The sequence below is a fragment of the Somniosus microcephalus genome, chromosome 18, assembly GCF_052327205.1.
Source record: "Somniosus microcephalus isolate GS21.2 chromosome 18, FLI_Smic_1.0, whole genome shotgun sequence".
NCBI classification, from domain to species: Eukaryota; Metazoa; Chordata; class Chondrichthyes; order Squaliformes; family Somniosidae; genus Somniosus; species Somniosus microcephalus.
The window spans coordinates 55,709,523-55,735,892 of NC_141004.1; the positions used below are offsets into that span (position 1 = coordinate 55,709,523).

The 26,370-nt window shown below is 44.6% G+C and overlaps 1 protein-coding gene across 1 annotated transcript in view; it reads right to left on the reverse strand.

Moving 5' to 3' along the window:
• Nucleotides 1-26,370, reverse strand: part of LOC147105286 (signal peptide, CUB and EGF-like domain-containing protein 3) — a 430,332-nt gene that overhangs the window by 94,019 nt on the left and 309,943 nt on the right. The window contains exon 8 of the mRNA XM_086011491.1: nt 2,287-2,409. Within this exon, the coding sequence (XP_085867617.1) occupies nt 2,287-2,409 (123 nt within the window). The remainder of the gene's footprint in view (nt 1-2,286; nt 2,410-26,370) is intronic.

A 26,370-nucleotide genomic window follows, 5' to 3' on the forward strand; every position in this document is an offset into this window, starting at 1 on the left:
TAGGGGGCACGTTCTGATATCAGCTGTGATAATCCGAAGAATCTAATTTACAGAGATTTATTTACTGACAGTAATGATCACTTGTGACCAGAACACCGATAACCCACGTGTAACGAAGTTCACTGCTGTCTAGCTTAGAACTACAGGGCGATGTGGTTTATCATTTAATGTCACTTCACGTGATCTGAGAGCAGGTATGGATATGGGGGTGTAGGGAAAGAATAGCGTTGGAAGGTTACCTAGGCTTTGGCTCTGTGGTACAAGGCTATGCTGGGAATCTTTGTATTCTGTGTGTGGATGTGAATGGATGCTGCAAGCACTTTGAGAGTTCCAGTGAAACACTGTGCAGACAGGACCTCCCTCACTCCCCAAATACACACAGCACTACACAGCTAGCCACTCGTAGATAGATCCCCATTTCTATCAATGCCTCTCCAGATTTAATTATATTTGAAATGTAAAAGTCAAATTAAAATATCTATGTTAGTTATATATTTAATCATGATAATTTATTAAATCCTGACAGAACTTTGGAGATGAACTAAATGCAGACTTGTAAATGAATAAAAACAGAAAATGCTGGTAATACACAGCATGTCAGTCAGCATCTGCAAAGGATAAAAGTCGTTCTGATGAAAGGTATGCACCTGAAATGTCTTAACCTGCCTTTTCTCTTTACAAATGCTGACGGACCTGCTGTATATTTCTCACGTTTTCTGTTTTTATTTCAGTTTTCCAGCATTTGCAGTTTCCCTTTTTATTTCACTTGTAAATTCAGTTTTAAGCTCTCCAATTGGCAGAAAGTGGGGTGACAGAGTGGATTAACACACTGGCCATTCAGCTCTGGGAACTTGTCTCAAATCCAGCCCATGCTGATGAGGTGAACATCTCTTCCCTCTACTGCCTGTAAGGATCCTATTTGATAAGTTTGGGAAATGTCAATCCAACTCCCAATGTGTGTGAGCCCACAGAACAAAGCAGCCCCCTGCCCCCACTTTGGCAATCTCAGATCCAAAATTTACCACAACATGAGTTCCCGATGTATTTTCTTATTAACAGAAAATGTTGGGCAGAAAACAGACAATTCCCAACTGAAAGGGAGGAAAGATTTGAGGATCGATCACCTCAGAAGGTTCTCACATTCCTCCTCGAAACTGGTGGCAGAGAAGAATTGGCAAAGGGCTGGGATCAAGGCCTGGCGGACATTTTTTCAAGGGCTTCCACATAGTGCAGTGAGATTTTTTATTAAAAAGGCGAAGGGAGAAAAACAGAAAATAGCTTACTGGAACGGAAATAAAAGATTGATTTAGGGCTATAGTAATGACTGCAAGTCTGAACCATTGTTTCTATACAACAATGTGGTATCAGTGCTCAAGATGATTTTGTGGCCATACTAGCCCAGGATCTCAAAATCTCGAAGTCTACATAACCTACAACAAAAGGTATTGGTGGCTCACAGCCGCAATACCCAGGTTCGACCACCAGAGGACCCCAGTGACCTGTGGAAATATTTGCTCTCCCTCCAGTGGCCAGAAAGCAGTACTGCAGCGCTCCAACATTCCTCAGTTGACTTATTCCCAAAAGTGACTTTACTCTCATGGATTGTGCGGGTCCTGACCCTCAGAGAAATACCGGGCCAATGGATTTTTCATCGTTTGAGAAATGTTATTTTTGGATTGTAGCACTGACATCTATATTAAAAATTACTTCACAACCTAGTAACTTTAATACATGGAAGTGGAGATCCTTACACATTATAAATATTCCTGGGCAGACCCGTTTTTGAAATGGATATCATATCCAACAAGAATAAAATTCTGATCCTAATCGGATGACACAGTAGTACTTTGTGAAGTATATTCTCACACTCCATTGCCTGCCCTCGCTCACAAACAGAATCAAACACTGCTGATGAGATTTGAGATATCTACACAAATGATTCATACACAATCACATTCCTCCCCAAAACATTTCTATCCTTCAAGCCTGCCATAGAAAATTAACACTCACATCTAAAGTCTAATCTTCCTGGTATTAACAGGCAGTAGGTGACACTGTGCGGCCGTCAGATACTGATATCGCCATGGCAGAAGCGCCAAGCACACCCCATTTGAGGGTGGGCTGCTGCGTTACCATAACTGCAGCAGCTACCTTGTGTTTTAATGTAAGGAAAACCATCACCAACATCCCAGCTCAAGGAAGTAAACTGAAAATTGTAAATAAAGGTCAGAGCGCAGTGGCTGCACCACAAACTTAAAAAACAATAACGTGGGTATGTTGACTCACCTTGACAAGTCCTTTCATTCGTCAGTAGTTTGTAGCCCTTCTTGCAGCTGCACTCAAAGCTTCCAATGGTGTTCCTGCAGACGTGGTCACAGCCACCATTGTGCAGGCGACATTCATCAATATCTGCATAGAGAGAGAGGCATAGAGCGAGAGAGAGGCATAGAGAGACATAGAGAAAGAGAGACAGAGAGAGAGGCGAATAGAGAGCGAGAGAGAAGCATTGTGAGAGAGGGGCATAGAGAGAGCGAAAAGCAGAGAGAGAGAGAGAGGCATATAGAGAAGCATATATGTAGAGACAGAGGTGTAAACAGAGGAAGAGAGAAGCGGAGAGGCATAGAGAAAGCAGGGAAGTGCGAACAATTGCAGAGTGTTAGTACCAGCTTCAAGACAATTCAGTGAACAGTCACACATTTAAAGTACATAAAAACATCACTGAAGCAACATGGGTGCCTGTTCTTGCCCCGGCCCTGATCATGATCTCACTCCTGGAGAGGATACAAGAAAAATCTTGCTGTCTGACAAGCAACTCTTCTCTCACCTCTCGTCTCTTCCTTTTTCCCAATCTTTCTTATTTTTCTCCATGTTATTGATATTACTGTAGCCACGATTCCTCTGAATTTTCCTCTGTAGGCTCTAAATACAACATTCATTACCTCCTTCCTCTACCCTGATTGTCACTCTGTTGCAATCAAGACTTACCGTGCCATCTGTTATTCTAAATAATTCTTCCTAGGACCTTAAAACCTGTGGTACTAAAAGTCTTCCCTTCTTAAAACGAATTGGCTTTTAAAACCCACGCTTCTGATTGTCTATCCTCTATTTCTTGATTTATCCAATCTTCTCCCCTACTCTTTCCAGCTTTGATAGTCTCCTGCACTATGGGCGTGGCTCCTTCCTACGGGTTTCTCAATAAAAAAGATATATATTAGAAACTCCCCCAAGTCATTCCTTCCACAATCATTTATTACAATATACTTTCTGCTTTTGGTGACAGCTTCACGATAGCTTGAATATTGCAACACAATGTTGGTTCAGAGTCAAAAACAGCACGCCGCTTTTGTGTATGTGATCACAGTAAAGGGATTGACAGGACTGTAGTCCAGTATATCTAAGGCACAGATTCTAGCTTTTTAACCTTCAGATACAGCTAGTCATTGTACCCTTGGGTAAAAATATAAAAGTGGATTGAGCAAAGAGCCACCACATGTGAGGATATAAAGGGAAAGATTTCCTCGAGACACTACATAAGCAACAGCTTCAGTACATCAGGAAGATTCCCCATATTTGCCATGGGAGGGGTGAGACACAGAAATAACAACTCCAGTTAGAAATCACTAGTGTGGTTAACCCAAGCTAACATTAAGGGTATGATACAGACCACCAGGTCAACCCAGGATGAATTCTATATGAAGAGATAAGAATGGTGTGTGAGAACAGGAATGTTATGTTAATGAAAGACTTCAATAAACCAATTATAAATTAGGAAAATCCAATTGGTTCAGATTCCAAGTTGGTAGCTGACTCAGTGCGGAGGAGAAGGCACAAGTGGCAGAGCTCGTCTCGACCTGGTGTTCGTAAATGACATGCTACAACAGCAAGGGGCCTGTCAGAGAAGAGGTGCAAATATTAAAAGATTACACAGTATTCACAGCACAGAAACAGGCCATTCGGCCCCACAGCTCTGTGCCGGGGTTTATGCTCCACATGAGCCTCCTCCCACCTTACCTCATCTCACTCTATCACCATATCCTTCTATTCCTTTCTCCCTCCTGTACTTATCTAGCTTCCCCTTAAAGGCACCTTTGCTATTCGCCACCCCCCACCACTCCATGTGGTAGCGAGTTCCACATTCTCACCACTCTCTGAGTAAAGACATTTCTCCTGAATTCCCTGTTGGATTTATTAGTGACTATCTTATATTTATGGCCCCTAGTTTTGGACTCCCCCCACAAGTGGAAACATCTTCTCTACCCTATCGAACCTCTTCATAATTTTAAAGGCCTCAATCAGGTCACCTCTCAGTCTTCTCTTTTCTAGAGAAAAGAGCCCCCGCCTGTTCAGTCTTTCCTGATAGTTGTATCCTCTCAGCTTTGGTATCATCCTTGCAAATCTTTTTTGCACTTTCTCCAGTGCTTCTATATCCTTTTCGTAATATGGAGGCCAAAAGATGCAAATGGACCTGAGCGTGAGGATAAGCACAAGATAGTAAATATTCTGAATGATTACTTCCTCAAAGTATTCACAAGGGAAGGCGTTAAAAACATGCCCTCCCCTCAAAAAAAGAGTACCAAGGCAACATTCAAGACTTTGAAATAAATGAGATTGAAGTACTAGACAAACTGGGAGGGATTACTATAAAATAAACAAATCACTGGGGTCAGATGGTCTTTATCCCAGAGTGTTGGGAGAGACAGCAAGGAGATTTGTGAGGTGGTGGAAATCATTATGAGGAAGTCAATGGACATTGGGGAAGTGCCATTAGATTGAAAACAGGCCAATATGGTGCCCAAATTCAAAAAGAGTAACATAAAGCAGTCACAGGGAACTACAGACCTATTAGTCTTCCTGTATTTCTTTGTAGAATAATGGAGTCAATTATCAGGAGTAAATTTAAGGATTATCTGTAAAATAACCTAACAAACATCTGTGAAGATGGCTTTAGACAGGGAAGTTGCTTCCTGACCAGTCTCCTTGATTCCTTTGAAGAAGTGACAACCCAAGTTGACTCTGGTGAGCCATTGTGTGTTCAGATTCCTAAAAAGGCATAAAGTTCCACATAAAAGGCTACCAGTTAAGCTCAAATTTGTGAGGATTCAAGGTAAAACTTGGGAATGAGTAAGAAATTGGCTGAAGGATAATAAAGAAAGACGCATAGATATATAAAGCACCTTTCACGACCTCAGGACGTCCCAAAGCACTTTACAGCCAATGGAGCACTTTTGAAGTGTAGTCACTGTTGTAATGTAGGAAACACGGCAGGCTTTTGCGCTCAGCAAGATCCCACAAACAGCAATGTGTATTAATGACTAGATAACCTATTTTAGTGAAGTCGATTGAGGGTTAAATATTGGCCAGGACACCGGGGATAACTCGCCCTGCTCTTCTTCACTAGATTTTTGTGCTCAGGTCCCTGGAGTGGGACTATAAACCCACAACCTTCCGCCTCAGAGACGAGAGTGCTACCCACTGAGCCACTGGCTGACAATCTGGATTATATTTGTCAGATCAACAGGCGAAATAGCCTCTATTACAGGGCAGTAACTACTTGTTCACTGTTACAAGGCAGTAACCAATAGCCATTGTTACAGAGCAGTAACCAATGGTCTCTGTTACAGGGCAGTAACCAATGGTCTCTGTTACAGGGCAGTAACCAATGGTCCCTGTTACAGGGCAGTAACCAATGGTCCCTGTTACAGGGCAGTAACCAATGGTCGCTATTACAGGGCAGTAACCAATGGTCCCTGTTACAGGGCAGTAACCAATGGTCTCTGTTACAGGGCAGTAACCAATGGTCTCTGTTACAGGGCAGTAACCAATGGTCCCTGTTACAGGGCAGTAACCAATGGTCTCTGTTACAGGGCAGTAACCAATGGTCTCTGTTACAGGGCAGTAACCAATGGTCCCTGTTACAGGGCAGTAACCAATGGTCTCTGTTACAGGGCAGTAACTAATGGTCCCTGTTACAGGGCAGTAACCAATGGTCGCTGTTACAGGGCAGTAACCAATGGTCGCTGTTACAGGGCAGTAACCAATAGTCTCTGTTACAGGGCAGTAACCAATAGTCCCTGTTACAGGGCAGTAACCAATAGTCCCTGTTACAGGGCAGTAACCAATAGTCTCTGTTACAGGGCAGTAACCAATGGTCCCTGTTACAGGGCAGTAACCAATGGTCCCTGTTACAGGGCAGTAACCAATAGTCCCTGTTACAGGGCAGTAACCAATAGTCTCTATTACAGGGCAGTAACCAATGGTCGCTATTACAGGGCAGTAACCAATAGTCTCTATTACAGGGCAGTAACCAATGGTCTCTGTTACAGGGCAGTAACCAATGGTCCCTGTTACAGGGCAGCAACCAATGGTCCCTGTTACAGGGCAGTAACCAATAGTCTCTATTACAGGGCAGTAACCAATGGTCCCTGTTACAGGGCAGTAACCAATGGTCTCTGTTACAGGGCAGTAACCAATGGTCCCTGTTACAGGGCAGTAACCAATAGTCTCTATTACAGGGCAGTAACCAATGGTCGCTATTACAGGGCAGTAACCAATGGTCCCTGTTACAGGGCAGTAACCAATGGTCTCTGTTACAGGGCAGTAACCAATAGTCCCTGTTACAGGGCAGTAACCAATGGTCCCTGTTACAGGGCAGTAACCAATGGTCGCTATTACAGGGCAGTAACCAATAGTCTCTGTTACAGGGCAGTAACCAATGGTCTCTATTACAGGGCAGTAACCAATGGTCTCTGTTACAGGGCAGTAACCAATGGTCTCTGTTACAGGGCAGTAACCAATAGTCTCTGTTACAGGGCAGTAACCAATGGTCCCTGTTACAGGGCAGTAACCAATGGTCCCTGTTACAGGGCAGTAACCAATAGTCTCTGTTACAGGGCAGTAACCAATAGTCTCTATTACAGGGCAGTAACCAATAGTCTCTATTACAGGGCAGTAACCAATGGTCTCTATTACAGGGCAGTAACCAATAGTCTCTATTACAGGGCAGTAACCAATAGTCCCTGTTACAGGGCAGTAACCAATGGTCTCTATTACAGGGCAGTAACCAATAGTCCCTGTTACAGGGCAGTAACCAATGGTCCCTGTTACAGGGCAGTAACCAATAGTCCCTGTTACAGGGCAGTAACCAATAGTCCCTGTTACAGGGCAGTAACCAATGGTCTCTATTACAGGGCAGTAACCAATAGTCTCTGTTACAGGGCAGTAACCAATGGTCTCTATTACAGGGCAGTAACCAATGGTCTCTGTTACAGGGCAGTAACCAATGGTCTCTGTTACAGGGCAGTAACCAATAGTCTCTGTTACAGGGCAGTAACCAATGGTCCCTGTTACAGGGCAGTAACCAATGGTCTCTATTTCAGGGCAGTAACCAATAGTCTCTGTTACAGGGCAGTAACCAATGGTCTCTGTTTCAGGGCAGTAACCAATGGTCTCTGTTACAGGGCAGTAACCACTGCTCTCTATTACAGGGCATTAACCAATAGTCTCTATTACAGGACTGAAGTACTGAAGACTTGTGCTCCAGAACTAGCTGCGCCCCTAGCCAAGCTGTTCCAGTACAGCTACAACACTGGCATCTACCCGGCAATGTGGAAAATAGCCCAAGTATATCCTGTCTACAAAAAGCAGGACAAATCTGACCCGGCCAATTACCGTCCCATCAGTCTACTCTCAATCATCAGCAAGTGATGGAAGGTGTCGTCGACAGTGCTATCAAGCGGCACTTACTCAGCAATAACCTGCTAACTGAAGCCCAGTTTGGGTTCCGCCAGGGCCACTCAGCTCCTGACCTCATTACAGCCTTGGTCCAAACATGGACAAAAGAGCTGAACTCGAGGCGAGGTGAGAGTGACTGCCCTTGACATCAAGGCAGCATTTGATCGAGTGTGGCATCAAGGAGCCCTAGCAAAATTGAAGTCACTGGGAATCAAGGGGAAAACTCTCCATTGGTTGGAATCATACCTAGCACAAAGGAAGTTGGCTGTGGTTGTTGGAGGTCATTCATCTCAATAACATGACATCACTGCAGGAGTTCCTCAGGGCTGTGTCCTAGGCCGAACCATCTTCAGCTGTTTCATCAATGACCTTCCCTCCATCATAAGGTCAGAAGTGGGGATGTTCGCTGATGATTGCACACTGTTCAGCACCATTCGAGACTCGTCAGATACTGATGCAGTCTGTGTCCATATCCAGCAAGACCTGGACAACATTCAGACTTGGGCTGACAAGTGGCAAGTAACATTCGCACCACACAAGTGCCAGGCAATGACCATCTCCAACAAGCGAGACTCTAACCATCTCCCCTTGACATTCAATGGCATTACCATCACTGAATCCCCCACTATCAACATCCTGGGGGTTACCATTGATCAGAAACTGAACTGGACCAGCCATATAAATACTGTGGCTACAAGAGCAGGCCAGAGGCTGGGAATTCTGCGGCGAGTGTCTCACCTCCTGACTCCCCAAAGCCTTTCCACCATCTACAAGGCACAAGTCAGGAGTGTGATGGAATACTCTCCACTAGCCTGGATGAGTGCAGCTCCAACAACACTCAAGAAGCTCGACACCATTCAGGATAAAGCAGCCCGCTTGATTGGCACTCCATCCACCACCTTCAACATTCACTCCCTCCACCACCGGCGCACTGTGGCTGCAGTGTGTACCATCTACAAGATGCACTGCAGCAACTCGCCAAAGCTCCTTCAACAGCACCTTCCAAACCCGCGACCTCTACCACTTAGAAGGACAAGGGCAGCAGACGCATGGGAACATCACCACCTACAAGTTCCCCTCCAAGCCACACACCATCCTGACTTGGACCTGTATCGCCGTTCCTTCACTGTCGCTGGGCCAAAATCCTGGAACTCCCTTCCTAACAGCATTGTGGGTATACCTACACCATATGGACTGCAGCGGTTCAAGAAGGCGGCTCACCATTCTTGATAAGATTACTTAAGCAGTTTAAGTAAAGGGGAAAAGTTAAATATTTGGGATTCTGTTGGTTTAAGAAGAGTAAAACAAGGTTACACTGCAGTAGGAGTAAATTGGCACAGCAGGCAGTGGAAACCAGTTTTCTAACCAATCAGCAGGGGTGACTCATTTGGCTGTAAACAAACAAACAGTAGAAAAAGACCAGTCCTAGTGCGAGCAAGCACTGAGTGCGAGTCATCAAAGAGTGCTGTGAGTTTGGGTAAGTGTGAGTTAAGGTAAGTGGGGCTCTTTTCAAACTTTAACTCTGTGGGTTGTGGTTAATAAGGCCTTTCTGGTGCAGAGTGACTGCTGGTAAACCATTTAACTGGTGTAACTAGAGGGATTGATTTAATTTAAATCCAATTAATTAAAGGGGATACTAGCATCTAAAATCGGGCAGAGGGTGTCTATAACTAACAATAAAATTTTTTATTAATTACATAGAATGGAGCAGGTGATGTGTTACTGTTGCGAGATGTAGGAGCCGGTGAACCCCATTGAGGCTCACGGTGATTTCGTCTGTGACAAGTGTCTGCTGCTACAGGAACTCCAGCTCCGTGTTGATGAGCTGGAGTCTGAGCTTCAGACACTGCGACACATCAGGGAGGGGGAGAAGTACCTGGACTCTGTGTATCAGGAGGTGGTCACACCTATGAAGTTAAGTAATTCAGATGTAGCCCATGGTCAGGGGCAGGATGGTGTGACTACGAGTGAGGCAGGTACGGGGATCCAGGAGGTAGAGCTGGAGGAGCCGCAGCCCTTGCTCTTGTCCAACAGGTTCGAGGTTCTTACTCCCTGTGGGGACAGGAGCAGGGACTGCAGGGAGGATGAGCAACCTGGCCACAGCACCGTGGAACGGGGGGCCATTCAAGAGGGGGGAGTAAATAGAAATGTTGTAGTGGTAGGGGGTAGTATTATTAGGGGGATAGATAGAGTTCTCTGCAGCCGAGAGCGAGAGTCCCGAAGGCTGTGTTGCCTACCCGGTGCCAGGGTTAAGGACATCTCCTCTGGGCTGGAAAGAAACTTGCAGTGGGAGGGGGTGGATCCTGTTGTCGTGGTCCATGTTGGTACAAACGACGTTGATAGGACTAGGAAGCCGGTTCTGTTAAAGGAGTATGAGCAGCTAGGGGTCAAATTAAAAAACAGAACCTCAAGGGTAATAATCTCTGGATTATTACCTGAGCCACGAGCAAATTTGGCTAGGACAAATAAAATTAGAGAGCTAAATGCGTGGCTCAAAGACTGGTGTGGGAGAAATGGGTTTTGCTTCCTGGGACACTGGCACCAGTACTGGGGCAGGAGGGAGCTGTTCCGTTGGGACGGGCTTCACTTGGCCAGTGCTGGGACTAGAGTCCTGGCGGATCATATAACTAGGGCTGTAGAGAGGGCTTTAAACTAACTAGTGGGGGGGAGGTTCCTAGAGAGCAAATAATAAAAATGACAACAGAGAAGGTCATAGACTTAGGTAGCAGTGGGGAAATTAAAAACCAGAGCGTGTCAGGAAGGGGCAGAAGGTATGGAGTAAAAGGTAAAGTAATAAAAAGGGCAAAAGCAGGAACTAAGTGTCACAAAACATATTTGAAAGTTCTCTATCTGAATGCACGTAGCATTCGTAACAAAATAGACGAGTTAATGGCATAAATAACTACATATGGGTATGATCTTGTGGCCATTACAGAAACATGGCTGCAGGGTGACAATGCCTGGGAATTAAACATACCAGGTTATTTAACGATCAGGAAGGACAGGCAGGAAGGAAGGGGAGGTGGGGTGGCTATGTTAATAAAGGAAGGAATCACTGTAATACAGAGAAATGATATTGGGTCAAAAGATCAGGATAATGAAACAGTTTGGGTGGAGGTAAGGAATAATAAGGGGAAAAAAACACTAGTGGGCGTAGTCTATAGGCCTCCGAACAGTTGCAACTCTGTTGGACAGAGTATCAATCAGGAAATAGTTGAGGCTTGTAATAAGGGAACATCTATAATTATGGGGGATTTTAACTATCATATTAATTGGACAAATCAAATTGGGCAGGGCTGCCTTGAGGATGAGTTTATTGAGTGTATTAGGGATGGGTTTCTTGAGCAGTATGTAACTGAACCGACCAGGGGGCAAGCAACCTTAGATCTGGTCCTGTGTAACGAGACAGGATTAATTAAAAATGTCAAAGGATCCCCTTGGAATGAGTGACCATAACATGGTTGAATTCCATATTCAATTAGAGGGTGAGAAGGTTGGATCTCAAACAAGCGTGCTAAGCTTGAATAAAGGAGACTATGAAGGTATGAGAGCGGAATTGAGTAGAGTGGATTGGGAAAATAGATTAAAGGGTAAGACGATACATGATCAGTAGTGTACATTTAAGGAGTTATTTTACAACTTCCAAAAAATATATATTCCACTGAGAAGAAAAGGCTGTAAAAGAAGACAGCCATCCGTGGCTAAGTAAAGAAATTAAGGATCGTATTCGACTAAAAACAAGGGCATATAAGGTAGCCAAATCTAGTGGGAGGATAGAGGATTGGGAAAACTTTAAAAGACAGCAAAAAATAACAAAAAGATTGATTAAGAAAGGGAAGATAGATTATTAAAGTAAATTAGCAAAAAAATATAAAAACAGATAGTAAGAGTTTTTATAGTTATATAAAAAGAAAAAGGGTGGCTAAAGTAAATGTTGGTCCCTCAGAGGATGAGATCGGGAAATTAATGGTGGGAAATATGGAGATGGCAAAAACACTGAATGAATATTTTGTATCAGTCTTTACAGTAGAGGACACTAAGAATATCCCAACACTGGACAAACAGGGGGCTATAGGGGGGGAGGAGCTAAACATGATCAAAATCACTAAGGAAGTGGTACTCGGTAAAATAATGGGACTGAAGGCGGATAAATCACCTGGACCTGATGGCTTACATCCCAGGGTCTTGAGGGAAGTGGCGGTAGGGATTGTGGATGCATTAGTAATAATTTTCCAAAACTCCCTGGACTCAGCAAAGGTCCCGGCAGACTGGAAAACTGCTAATGTAACACCCTTATTTAAAAAGGGCAGTAGACAGAAGGCTGGAAACTATAGACCGGTTAGCCTAACATCTGTGGTAGGTAAAATTTTGGAGTCCATTATTAAGGAGACAGTAACAGGACATTTGAATAATCATAATTTAATAGGACAAAGTCAGCATGGTTTTATGAAGGGGAAGTCATGTTTGACAAATTTGCTGGAGTTCTTTGAGGAAGTAACATATAGGGTGGATAAAGGGGAACCAGTGGACGTAGTGTATTTAGACTTCCAAAAGGCATTTGACAAGGTGCCACACAAAAGATTATTGCTTAAGATAAAAAATCACGGGATTGGGGGTAATATTCTGGCATGGATAGAGGATTGGCTATCTAACAGAAGGCAGAGAGTTGGGATAAATGGTTCATTCTCAGACTGGCAATCAGTAACTAGTGGTGTTCCGCAGGGGTCAGTGCTGGGTCCCCAACTCTTTACAATCTATATTAACGATTTGGAGGAGGGAACCGAGTGTAACATATCAAAGTTTGCAGATGATACTAAGATGGGAGGGAAAGTAGTGAGTGAGGAGGACATAAAAAACCTGCAAGGGGACATAGACAGGCTAAGTAAGTGGGCAGAGATTTGGCAGATGGAATACAATACTGGAAAGTGTGAGGTTATGCACTTTGGCAGGAAAAATCGTAAAGCAAGTTATTATCTTAATGGCAAGAAACTGGAAAGTACTGAAGTACAAAGGGATCTGGGGGTCCTGGTACACAAAACTCAAAAGGTTAGTATGCAGGTGCAGCAAGTGATTAAGAAGGCCAATGGAATGTTGGCTTTCATTGCTAGGGGGATAGAATATAAAAATAGGGAGGTATTGCTTCAGTTGTACAAGGTATTGGTGAGACCGCACCTGGAATACTGCATACAGTTTTGGTGTCCATACTTAAGAAAAGACATACTTGCTCTCGAGTCAGTACAAAGAAGGTTCACTCGGTTAATCCCGGGGATGAGGGGATGGACATATGAGGAGAGGTTGAGTAGATTGGGACTCTACTCATTGGAGTTCAGAAGAATGAGAGGTGATCTTAGTGAAACATATAAGATTGTGAAGGGGTTGGATCGGGTGGATGCGGGGAGGATGTTCCCGATGATGGGTGAAACTAGAACTAGGGGGCATAGTCTTAGAATAAGGGGCTGCTCTTTCAAAACTGAGATGAGGAGGAACTACTTCACTCAGAGGGTGGTAGGTCCATGGAATATGCTGCCCCAAAAAGCTGTAGAAGCTACATCATTACATAAATTTAAAACGGAAATAGACAGTTTCCTAGAAGTAAAGGGAATTAAGGGTTACGGGGAGCGGGCAGGAATTTGGACATGAATCTAGGTTCGGATCGGACATGGCCCTGTGGGTAGCGGAGCGGGCCCAGGGGCCGTGTAGCCTGATCCTGCTCCTATTTCGTGTGTCTAATTCTGTTAGATTCAGGAGATGGTTCTGTGATAGTAGATTGGCGGTTAGGATCAGATCAGCCATGATCTTATTGAATGGCAGAGCAGGCTCGAGGGGCTGATTGGCCTACTCCTGCTCCTATTTCTTATGTTCTTATGTTATCTTCTCAAGGACAATTAAGGATGGGCACTAAATGCAGGCCTAGCCAGCGATGCCCACATCCCATCAATGAATGAATAAAAAAGTAACCAATGGTCTCTGTTACAGGGCAGTGAACAATAATCTCTGTTACAGGGCAATAACCAATGGTCTCTGTTACAGGGCAGTAACCAATAGTCTCTGTTACAGGGCAGTAACCAATAGTCTCTGTTACAGGGCAGTAACCAATGGTCTCTGTTACAGGGCAGTAACCAATAGTCTCTGTTACAGGGCAGTAACCAATAGTCCCTATTACAGGGCAGTAACCAATAGTCCCTGTTACAGGGCAGTAACCAATGGTTTCTATTACAGGGCAGTAACCAATGGTCCCTGTTACAGGGCAGTAACCAAAGGTCCCTATTACAGGGCAGTAACCAATAGTCCCTGTTACAGGGCAGTAACCAATAGTCTCTATTACAGGGCAGTAACCAATAGTCTCTATTGCAGGGCAGTAACCAATAGTCTCTATTGCAGGGCAGTAACCAATAGTCTCTATTACAGGGCAGTAACCAATAGTCTCTATTGCAGGGCAGTGACCAATGGTCCTTGTTACAGGGCAGTAACCAATGGTCTCTGTTACAGGGCAGTAACCAATAGTCTCTGTTACAGGGCAGTAACCAATAGTCTCTGTTACAGGGCAGTAACCAATAGTCTCTGTTACAGGGCAGTAACCAATAGTCCCTGTTACAGGGCAGTAACCAATAGTCCCTGTTACAGGGCAGTAACCAATAGTCCCTGTTACAGGGCAGTAACCAATAGTCTCTGTTGCAGGGCAGTAACCAATGGTCTCTATTACAGGGCAGTAACCAATGGTCGCTGTTACAGGGCAGTAACCAATAGTCTCTATTGCAGGGCAGTAACCAATAGTCCCTGTTACAGGGCAGTAACCAATGGTCCCTATTGCAGGGCAGTAACCAATAGTCTCTGTTACAGGGCAGTAACCAATGGTCTCTGTTACAGGGCAGTAACCAATGGTCTCTATTGCAGGGCAGTAACCAATGGTCTCTATTGCAGGGCAGTAACCAATAGTCCCTGTTACAGGGCAGTAACCAATGGTCTCTATTACAGGGCAGTAACCAATGGTCTCTATTACAGGGCAGTAACCAATGGTCGCTGTTACAGGGCAGTAACCAATAGTCCCTGTTACAGGGCAGTAACCAATGGTCGCTGTTACAGGGCAGTAACCAATAGTCCCTGTTACAGGGCAGTAACCAATGGTCCCTGTTACAGGGCAGCAACCAATGGTCCCTGTTACAGGGCAGTAACCAATGGTCCCTGTTACAGGGCAGTAACCAATAGTCTCTGTTACAGGGCAGTAACCAATAGTCTCTGTTACAGGGCAGTAACCAATGGTCTCTGTTACAGGGCAGTAACCAATAGTCCCTGTTACAGGGCAGTAACCAATAGTCTCTGTTACAGGGCAGTAACCAATGGTCTCTGTTACAGGGCAGTAACCAATAGTCTCTGTTACAGGGCAGTAACCAATAGTCTCTGTTACAGGGCAGTAACCAATAGTCTCTGTTACAGGGCAGTAACCAATGGTCCCTGTTACAGGGCAGTAACCAATGGTCTCTGTTACAGGGCAGTAACCAATAGTCTCTGTTACAGGGCAGTAACCAATAGTCTCTGTTACAGGGCAGTAACCAATAGTCCCTGTTACAGGGCAGTAACCAATAGTCCCTGTTACAGGACAGTAACCAATGGTCTCTGTTACAGGGCAGTAACCAATAGTCCCTGTTACAGGACAGTAACCAATGGTCTCTGTTACAGGACAGTAACCAATGGTCTCTGTTACAGGGCAGTAACCAATGGTCGCTGTTACAGGGCAGTAACCAATAGTCTCTGTTACAGGGCAGTAACCAATAGTCTCTGTTACAGGGCAGTAACCAATAGTCTCTGTTACAGGGCAGTAACCAATGGTCCCTGTTACAGGGCAGTAACCAATGGTCCCTATTGCAGGGCAGTAACCAATAGTCTCTGTTACAGGGCAGTAACCAATGGTCTCTGTTACAGGGCAGTAACCAATGGTCTCTATTGCAGGGCAGTAACCAATGGTCTCTATTGCAGGGCAGTAACCAATAGTCTCTATTACAGGGCAGTAACCAATAGTCTCTATTGCAGGGCAGTAACCAATGGTCCTTGTTACAGGGCAGTAACCAATAGTCTCTGTTACAGGGCAGTAACCAATAGTCTCTGTTACAGGGCAGTAACCAATAGTCTCTGTTACAGGGCAGTAACCAATAGTCCCTGTTACAGGGCAGTAACCAATAGTCCCTGTTACAGGGCAGTAACCAATAGTCCCTGTTACAGGGCAGTAACCAATAGTCTCTGTTACAGGGCAGTAACCAATGGTCTCTATTACAGGGCAGTAACCAATAGTCTCTGTTACAGGGCAGTAACCAATAGTCCCTGTTACAGGGCAGTAACCAATGGTTTCTATTACAGGGCAGTAACCAATGGTCCCTGTTACAGGGCAGTAACCAAAGGTCCCTATTACAGGGCAGTAACCAATAGTCCCTGTTACAGGGCAGTAACCAATAGTCTCTATTACAGGGCAGTAACCAATAGTCTCTATTGCAGGGCAGTAACCAATAGTCTCTATTGCAGGGCAGTAACCAATAGTCTCTATTACAGGGCAGTAACCAATAGTCTCTATTGCAGGGCAGTGACCAATGGTCCTTGTTACAGGGCAGTAACCAATGGTCTCTGTTACAGGGCAGTAACCAATAGTCTCTGTTACAGGGCAGTAACCAATAGTCTCTGTTACAGGGCAGTAACCAATAGTCTCTGTTACAGGGCAGTAACCAATAGTCCCTGTTACAGGGCAGTAACCAATAGTCCCTGTTACAGGGCAGTAACCAATAGTCCCTGTTACAGGGCAGTAACCAATAGTCTCTGTTGCAGGGCAGTAACCAATGGTCTCTATTACAGGGCAGTAACCAATGGTCGCTGTTACAGGGCAGTAACCAATAGTCTCTATTGCAGGGCAGTAACCAATAGTCCCTGTTACAGGGCAGTAACCAATGGTCCCTATTGCAGGGCAGTAACCAATAGTCTCTGTTACAGGGCAGTAACCAATGGTCTCTGTTACAGGGCAGTAACCAATGGTCTCTATTGCAGGGCAGTAACCAATGGTCTCTATTGCAGGGCAGTAACCAATAGTCCCTGTTACAGGGCAGTAACCAATGGTCTCTATTACAGGGCAGTAACCAATGGTCTCTATTACAGGGCAGTAACCAATGGTCGCTGTTACAGGGCAGTAACCAATAGTCCCTGTTACAGGGCAGTAACCAATGGTCGCTGTTACAGGGCAGTAACCAATAGTCCCTGTTACAGGGCAGTAACCAATGGTCCCTGTTACAGGGCAGCAACCAATGGTCCCTGTTACAGGGCAGTAACCAATGGTCCCTGTTACAGGGCAGTAACCAATAGTCTCTGTTACAGGGCAGTAACCAATAGTCTCTGTTACAGGGCAGTAACCAATGGTCTCTGTTACAGGGCAGTAACCAATAGTCCCTGTTACAGGGCAGTAACCAATAGTCTCTGTTACAGGGCAGTAACCAATGGTCTCTGTTACAGGGCAGTAACCAATAGTCTCTGTTACAGGGCAGTAACCAATAGTCTCTGTTACAGGGCAGTAACCAATAGTCTCTGTTACAGGGCAGTAACCAATGGTCCCTGTTACAGGGCAGTAACCAATGGTCTCTGTTACAGGGCAGTAACCAATAGTCTCTGTTACAGGGCAGTAACCAATAGTCTCTGTTACAGGGCAGTAACCAATAGTCTCTGTTACAGGGCAGTAACCAATAGTCTCTGTTACAGGGCAGTAACCAATGGTCTCTGTTACAGGGCAGTAACCAATAGTCCCTGTTACAGGACAGTAACCAATAGTCTCTGTTACAGGGCAGTAACCAATAGTCCCTGTTACAGGGCAGTAACCAATAGTCCCTGTTACAGGACAGTAACCAATGGTCTCTGTTACAGGGCAGTAACCAATAGTCCCTGTTACAGGACAGTAACCAATGGTCTCTGTTACAGGACAGTAACCAATGGTCGCTGTTACAGGGCAGTAACCAATGGTCGCTGTTACAGGGCAGTAACCAATAGTCTCTGTTACAGGGCAGTAACCAATAGTCTCTGTTACAGGGCAGTAACCAATAGTCTCTGTTACAGGGCAGTAACCAATGGTCCCTGTTACAGGGCAGTAACCAATGGTCTCTATTACAGGGCAGTAACCAATGGTCTCTGTTACAGGGCAGTAACCAATAGTCTCTGTTACAGGGCAGTAACCAATAGTCTCTGTTACAGGGCAGTAACCAATGGTCCCTGTTACAGGGCAGTAACCAATAGTCTCTGTTACAGGGCAGTAACCAATGGTCTCTGTTACAGGGCAGTAACCAATAGTCTCTATTACAGGGCAGTAACCAATGGTCTCTATTGCAGGGCAGTAACCAATGGTCTCTGTTACAGGGCAGTAACCAATGGTCCCTGTTACAGGGCAGGAACCAATAGTCTCTATTACAGGGCAGTAACCAATAGTCCCTGTTACAGGGCAGTAACCAATGGTCCTTGTTACAGGGCAGTAACCAATGGTCTCTGTTACAGGGCAGTAACCAATGGTTGCTGTTACAGGGCAGTAACCAATAGTCCCTGTTACAGGGCAGTAACCAATGGTCTCTGTTACAGGGCAGTAACCAATGGTCCTTGTTACAGGGCAGTAACCAATGGTCTCTGTTACAGGGCAGTAACCAATGGTCCCTGTTACAGGGCAGCAACCAATGGTCCCTGTTACAGGGCAGTAACCAATGGTCCCTGTTACAGGGCAGTAACCAATAGTCTCTGTTACAGGGCAGTAACCAATAGTCTCTGTTACAGGGCAGTAACCAATGGTCTCTGTTACAGGGCAGTAACCAATAGTCCCTGTTACAGGGCAGTAACCAATAGTCTCTGTTACAGGGCAGTAACCAATGGTCTCTGTTACAGGGCAGTAACCAATAGTCTCTGTTACAGGGCAGTAACCAATAGTCTCTGTTACAGGGCAGTAACCAATAGTCCCTGTTACAGGACAGTAACCAATAGTCTCTGTTACAGGGCAGTAACCAATAGTCCCTGTTACAGGGCAGTAACCAATAGTCCCTGTTACAGGACAGTAACCAATGGTCTCTGTTACAGGGCAGTAACCAATAGTCCCTGTTACAGGACAGTAACCAATGGTCTCTGTTACAGGACAGTAACCAATGGTCTCTGTTACAGGGCAGTAACCAATGGTCGCTGTTACAGGGCAGTAACCAATAGTCTCTGTTACAGGGCAGTAACCAATAGTCTCTGTTACAGGACAGTAACCAATAGTCTCTGTTACAGGGCAGTAACCAATAGTCCCTGTTACAGGGCAGTAACCAATAGTCCCTGTTACAGGACAGTAACCAATGGTCTCTGTTACAGGACAGTAACCAATGGTCTCTGTTACAGGGCAGTAACCAATGGTCGCTGTTACAGGGCAGTAACCAATAGTCTCTGTTACAGGGCAGTAACCAATAGTCCCTGTTACAGGACAGTAACCAATAGTCTCTGTTACAGGGCAGTAACCAATAGTCCCTGTTACAGGGCAGTAACCAATAGTCCCTGTTACAGGACAGTAACCAATGGTCTCTGTTACAGGGCAGTAACCAATAGTCCCTGTTACAGGACAGTAACCAATGGTCTCTGTTACAGGACAGTAACCAATGGTCTCTGTTACAGGGCAGTAACCAATGGTCGCTGTTACAGGGCAGTAACCAATAGTCTCTGTTACAGGGCAGTAACCAATAGTCTCTGTTACAGGGCAGTAACCAATAGTCTCTGTTACAGGGCAGTAACCAATGGTCCCTGTTACAGGGCAGTAACCAATGGTCTCTATTACAGGGCAGTAACCAATGGTCTCTGTTACAGGGCAGTAACCAATAGTCTCTGTTACAGGGCAGTAACCAATAGTCTCTGTTACAGGGCAGTAACCAATAGTCTCTGTTACAGGGCAGTAACCAATGGTCCCTGTTACAGGGCAGTAACCAATGGTCTCTATTACAGGGCAGTAACCAATGGTCTCTGTTACAGGGCAGTAACCAATGGTCCCTGTTACAGGGCAGTAACCAATGGTCTCTGTTACAGGGCAGTAACCAATGGTCTCTGTTACAGGGCAGTAACCAATAGTCTCTGTTACAGGGCAGTAACCAATAGTCTCTGTTACAGGGCAGTAACCAATGGTCCCTGTTACAGGGCAGTAACCAATAGTCTCTGTTACAGGGCAGTAACCAATGGTCTCTGTTACAGGGCAGTAACCAATAGTCTCTATTACAGGGCAGTAACCAATGGTCTCTATTGCAGGGCAGTAACCAATGGTCTCTGTTACAGGGCAGTAACCAATGGTCCCTGTTACAGGGCAGGAACCAATAGTCTCTATTACAGGGCAGTAACCAATAGTCCCTGTTACAGGGCAGTAACCAATGGTCCTTGTTACAGGGCAGTAACCAATGGTCTCTGTTACAGGGCAGTAACCAATGGTTGCTGTTACAGGGCAGTAACCAATAGTCCCTGTTACAGGGCAGTAACCAATGGTCTCTGTTACAGGGCAGTAACCAATGGTCCTTGTTACAGGGCAGTAACCAATGGTCTCTGTTACAGGGCAGTAACCAATGGTCCCTGTTACAGGGCAGCAACCAATGGTCCCTGTTACAGGGCAGTAACCAATGGTCCCTGTTACAGGGCAGTAACCAATAGTCTCTGTTACAGGGCAGTAACCAATAGTCTCTGTTACAGGGCAGTAACCAATGGTCTCTGTTACAGGGCAGTAACCAATAGTCCCTGTTACAGGGCAGTAACCAATAGTCTCTGTTACAGGGCAGTAACCAATGGTCTCTGTTACAGGGCAGTAACCAATAGTCTCTGTTACAGGGCAGTAACCAATAGTCTCTGTTACAGGGCAGTAACCAATAGTCCCTGTTACAGGACAGTAACCAATAGTCTCTGTTACAGGGCAGTAACCAATAGTCCCTGTTACAGGACAGTAACCAATAGTCCCTGTTACAGGGCAGTAACCAATAGTCCCTGTTACAGGACAGTAACCAATGGTCTCTGTTACAGGGCAGTAACCAATAGTCCCTGTTACAGGACAGTAACCAATGGTCTCTGTTACAGGACAGTAACCAATGGTCTCTGTTACAGGGCAGTAACCAATGGTCGCTGTTACAGGGCAGTAACCAATAGTCTCTGTTACAGGGCAGTAACCAATAGTCTCTGTTACAGGACAGTAACCAATAGTCTCTGTTACAGGGCAGTAACCAATAGTCCCTGTTACAGGGCAGTAACCAATAGTCCCTGTTACAGGACAGTAACCAATGGTCTCTGTTACAGGGCAGTAACCAATAGTCCCTGTTACAGGACAGTAACCAATGGTCTCTGTTACAGGACAGTAACCAATGGTCTCTGTTACAGGGCAGTAACCAATGGTCGCTGTTACAGGGCAGTAACCAATAGTCTCTGTTACAGGGCAGTAACCAATAGTCCCTGTTACAGGACAGTAACCAATAGTCTCTGTTACAGGGCAGTAACCAATAGTCCCTGTTACAGGGCAGTAACCAATAGTCCCTGTTACAGGACAGTAACCAATGGTCTCTGTTACAGGGCAGTAACCAATAGTCCCTGTTACAGGACAGTAACCAATGGTCTCTGTTACAGGACAGTAACCAATGGTCTCTGTTACAGGGCAGTAACCAATGGTCGCTGTTACAGGGCAGTAACCAATAGTCTCTGTTACAGGGCAGTAACCAATAGTCTCTGTTACAGGGCAGTAACCAATGGTCCCTGTTACAGGGCAGTAACCAATGGTCTCTATTACAGGGCAGTAACCAATGGTCTCTGTTACAGGGCAGTAACCAATAGTCTCTGTTACAGGGCAGTAACCAATAGTCTCTGTTACAGGGCAGTAACCAATGGTCCCTGTTACAGGGCAGTAACCAATAGTCTCTGTTACAGGACAGTAACCAATGGTCTCTGTTACAGGGCAGTAACCAATAGTCTCTATTACAGGGCAGTAACCAATAGTCTCTGTTACAGGGCAGTAACCAATGGTCCCTGTTACAGGGCAGTAACCAATGGTCTCTGTTACAGGGCAGTAACCAATAGTCTCTATTACAGGGCAGTAACCAATAGTCTCTATTACAGGGCAGTAACCAATGGTCTCTATTGCAGGGCAGTAACCAATGGTCTCTATTGCAGGGCAGTAACCAATGGTCTCTGTTACAGGGCAGTAACCAATGGTCCCTGTTACAGGGCAGGAACCAATAGTCTCTATTACAGGGCAGTAACCAATAGTCCCTGTTACAGGGCAGTAACCAATGGTCCTTGTTACAGGGCAGTAACCAATGGTCTCTGTTACAGGGCAGTAACCAATGGTTGCTGTTACAGGGCAGTAACCAATAGTCCCTGTTACAGGGCAGTAACCAATGGTCTCTGTTACAGGGCAGTAACCAATGGTCTCTATAAGAACATAAGAACATAAGAAATAGGAGCAGGAGTAGGCCATACGGCCCCTCGGGCCTGCTCCGCCATTCAACAGGATCATGGCTGATCTGAATCTAGACTCACGTCCACTTCCCTGCCCTCTCCCCGTAACCCCTAATTCCCTTATCTGCTAGGAAAATGTCTATCTGCATTTTAAATTTATTTAATGTTGCAGCTTCCACAGCTCTCTGGGGTAGCAAGTTCTATAGATTTACTACCCTCTGAGTGAAGAAGTTTCTCCTCATCTCAGTTTTGAAAGGGCAGCCCCTTATTCTAAGATTATGCTCCCTAGTTCTAATCTCACCCATCAGTGGAAACATCCTCACCGCATCCACCCGATCAAGCCCCCTCACAATCTTATATGTTTCGATAAGATCGCCTCTCATTCTTCTGAACTCCAATGAGTAGAGTCCCAACCTACTCAACCTTTCCTCATACGTCAACCCCCTCATCTCTGGAATCAACCGAGTGAACCTTCTCTGAACCGCCTCGAGAGCAAGTATATCTTTTCTTAAATATGGAAACCAAAACTGCATGAAGTATTCCAGGTGTGGCCTCACCAATACCCTGTATAACTGCAGCAAGACTTCCCTGTTTTTATACTCCATCCCCCTTGCAATAAAAGCCAAGATTCCATTGGCCTTCCTGATCACCTGCTGCACCTGCATACTAACTTTTTGTGTTTCATGCACCAGGACCCCCAGATCCCTTTGTACTGTAGCACTTTGCAGTTTCTCTCCATTTAGATAATAACTTGCTCTTTGATTTTTTCTGCCAAAGTGCATAACCTCACACTTTCCAACAGTATATTGCATCTGCCAAATCTCTGCCCACTCACTTAGCCTGTCTATGTCCTTTTGCAGGTTCTTTATGTCCTCCTCACTCACTGCTTTCCCTCCCATCATTGTATCGTCGGCAAACTTGGATATGTTGCACTCGGTCTCTTCCTCCAAATCGTTAATATAGATTGTAAAGAGTTGGGGTCCCAGCACTGACCCCTGCAGAACACCACTAGTTACTGATTGCCAACCCAAGAATGAACCATTTATCCCAACTCTCTGTTTTCTGTTAGATAGCCAATCTTCCACCCATGCCAGTATATTACCCCCAATCCCGTGATTTTTTATCTTAAGCAGTAATCTTTTGTGTGGAACCTTGTCAAATGCCTTTTGGAAGTCCAAATACACTACATCCACTGGTTCCACTTTATCCACCCTGTACGTTACATCCTCAAAGAATTCGAGCAAATTTGTCAAACATGACTTCCCCTTCGTAAAACCATGCTGACTCTGTCCTATTAAATTATGTTTATCCAAATGCTCTGTTACTGTTTCCTTAATAATGGACTCCAACATTTTGCCAACCACAGATGTTAGGCTAACTGGTCTATAGTTTCCAGCTTTTTGTCTACTTCCCTTCTTAAATAAGGCTGTCACATTAGCAGTTTTCCAATCTGTCGGGACCTTTCCTGAGTCCAGGGAGTTCTGGAAAATGATCACCAATGCATCCACAATCCCTACCGCCACTTCTCTCAAGACCCTAGGATGTAGGCCATCAGGTCCGGTGGATTTATCCGCCTTAAGTCCCATTATTGTACTGAGTACCATCTCCTTAGTGATTTTAATCGTGTTTAGCTCCTCCCCCCCCCCCATTGCCCCCTGTTTGTCCAGTGTTGGGATATTTTTAGTGTCCTCTACTGTAAAGACTGATACAAAATATTTGTTCAGCGTCTTTGCCATCTCCATGTTCCCCACCACTAGTTTCCCAGTCCCATCCTCTAAGGGACCAACGTTCACTTTAGCCACCCTTTTTCTTTTTATATAGCTGTAGAAACTCTTGCTATCTGTTTTTATATTTTTTGCTAGTTTGCTTTCATAATCTCTCTTCCCTTTCTTAATTAATCTTTTAGTTATTGTTTGCTGGCTTTTAAATGCTTCCCAATCTTCTATCCTCCCACTAGATTTGGCTAATTTATATGCCCTTGTTTTCAGTCGAATACTGTCCTTTATTACTTTACTAAGCCACGGATGGCTGTCTTTTCTTTTACTCCCCTTTTTCCTCAGTGGAATATATTTATCTTGAAAGATGTGAAATATCTCCTTGAATGTAGACCACTGCTCTTGTACCGTCTTACACTTTAATCTGTTTTCCCAGTCCACTTTAGTCAATTCTACTCTCATACCTTCATAGTCTCCTTTATTTAAGCTTAGTACGCTGGTTTGAGATCCAACTCTCTCACCCTCAAACTGAATTTGGAATTCAACCATATTATGGTCACTCATTCCAAGGGGATCCTTTACTAGGACATTTTTTATTAATCCTGTCTCATTACACAGGACCAGATCTAAGATTGCCTGCCACCTGGTTGGTTCAGTTACATACTGCTCAAGGAACCCATCCCTAATACACTCTATGAACTCTTCCTCAATGCTGCCATGCCCAATTTGATTAGTCCAGTCAATATGAAAGTTAAAATCCCCCATGATTATAGCTGTTCCCTTATTACAAGCCCCAACTATTTCCTGATTTATACTCCGACCAACAGAGTTGCAACTGTTAGGAGGCCTATAAACTACGCCCACTAGTGACTTTTTCCCCTTATTATTCCTTATCTCCACCCAAACTGTTTCACTATCCTGATCCTTTGACCCAATATCATTTCTGACTATTGCAGTGATTCCATCCTTGATTAACATAGCAACCCCACCTCCCTTTCCTTCCTGTCTGTCCTTCCTAATTGTCAAATACCCTTGTATGTTTAGTTCTCATTCATGATTATCTTGCAGCCATGTTTCCGTAATGGCCACCAGATCATACCCATGTGTAGTTATTTGCACCGTCAATTCGTCAATTTTGTTACGAATGCTGCGTGCATTCAGATAAAGAACTTTCAAATCTGTTTTCTGACGATTTATTCCTACTTTTACCCCTTTTACTACTTTACCTTTATCATTATACATTCTGTCCCTTCCTGACATGCTCTGGTTTTTAATGCCCCCACTGCTACCTTGCTCTATTGCCTTCTCCGCTGTAATTTTAATTTTCGCTCTATTACAGGGCAGTAAGCAATAGTCCCTGTTACAAGGCAGTAACCAATGGTCCCTGTTACAGATGTCAATGGTCGTCATGCTCAAATGTATAGAGAGCTTTGGCTTTTTGTTTATGACAGACTGATAGAGGAGCCAAGCTTCCCAAACATTTTTGGGCTGCACCAGACTTTGAAAGTTCTCACAGACCTGAACCCTTTTTTTACTTTTCCCCATCAATAATTGTATTATCCAGATGGCAATGAAGAGAGATTTGAAACATTTAATAATTCAGTGGATCTTCTGAAGGAATATTCACTTCTTCACAGCAGTGAGTTGGAGTGTTGTATGAAACCGGCAGTCACTGGGTGATTTATGCACTTGTTAATGACTGAGCTACTAGTTCTGATACACCCGAAAGACTGGATTTACTGGTAGTTTGTATTTCACTTGATGAAGGATAATGGGCTGCACGAGGGGACTGGATAACCCCAGTTTCATGCAGCTTTTAATATGGCAGTTATCTCCCTTTGTACATATACAAAAGACACATTTTATGACTATTAAAAACTGCATCTAGAAAATGTCCACTTGCAATACTTTAACCATGTTTCAATAGTGATAATTTATGGCTTTTAAAATTGATAACCATTCTTCCCTTGCACCTTCCATATTTGTTTAACCCGTACACCAAAATAAACCATATTCAAACTGAGGCTCAATGACTATTGACTCATACACGGTACGTTTCTTTATATGCTTCATATATTGTACGTTGGCAATAAACACCGTCAGACAGCATAATACAGGTTAACAGGGATGTACATCACAAGGATATAGAAAGAAATGTCAACATTAGAATGCAAAACTAGTGTGAGCTGCTGATTTAGTGAGTCAGTAGACTGTCCTTTCAACTCCAGTTTTGAGTACAAACCTGACTGATGCACAAGCTGCCGTACTCAAAATGGATCTTGGCAGTCTTGACATTTCTGCAAGAAGGTATGTGTCAGCTTGGCTCAGTGGCAGCACTCTTTCCTGGGACTGAAAGCTGGGGGTTCAAGACTCACTCTAGGATATAAGCACAAAATCTAGGCTTGACACCTCAGAGCATTGTTGAGGATTGTCAGGAGGTGCTGTCCTCAAAATGAGATGTTAAACTAAGGCCTTTTCT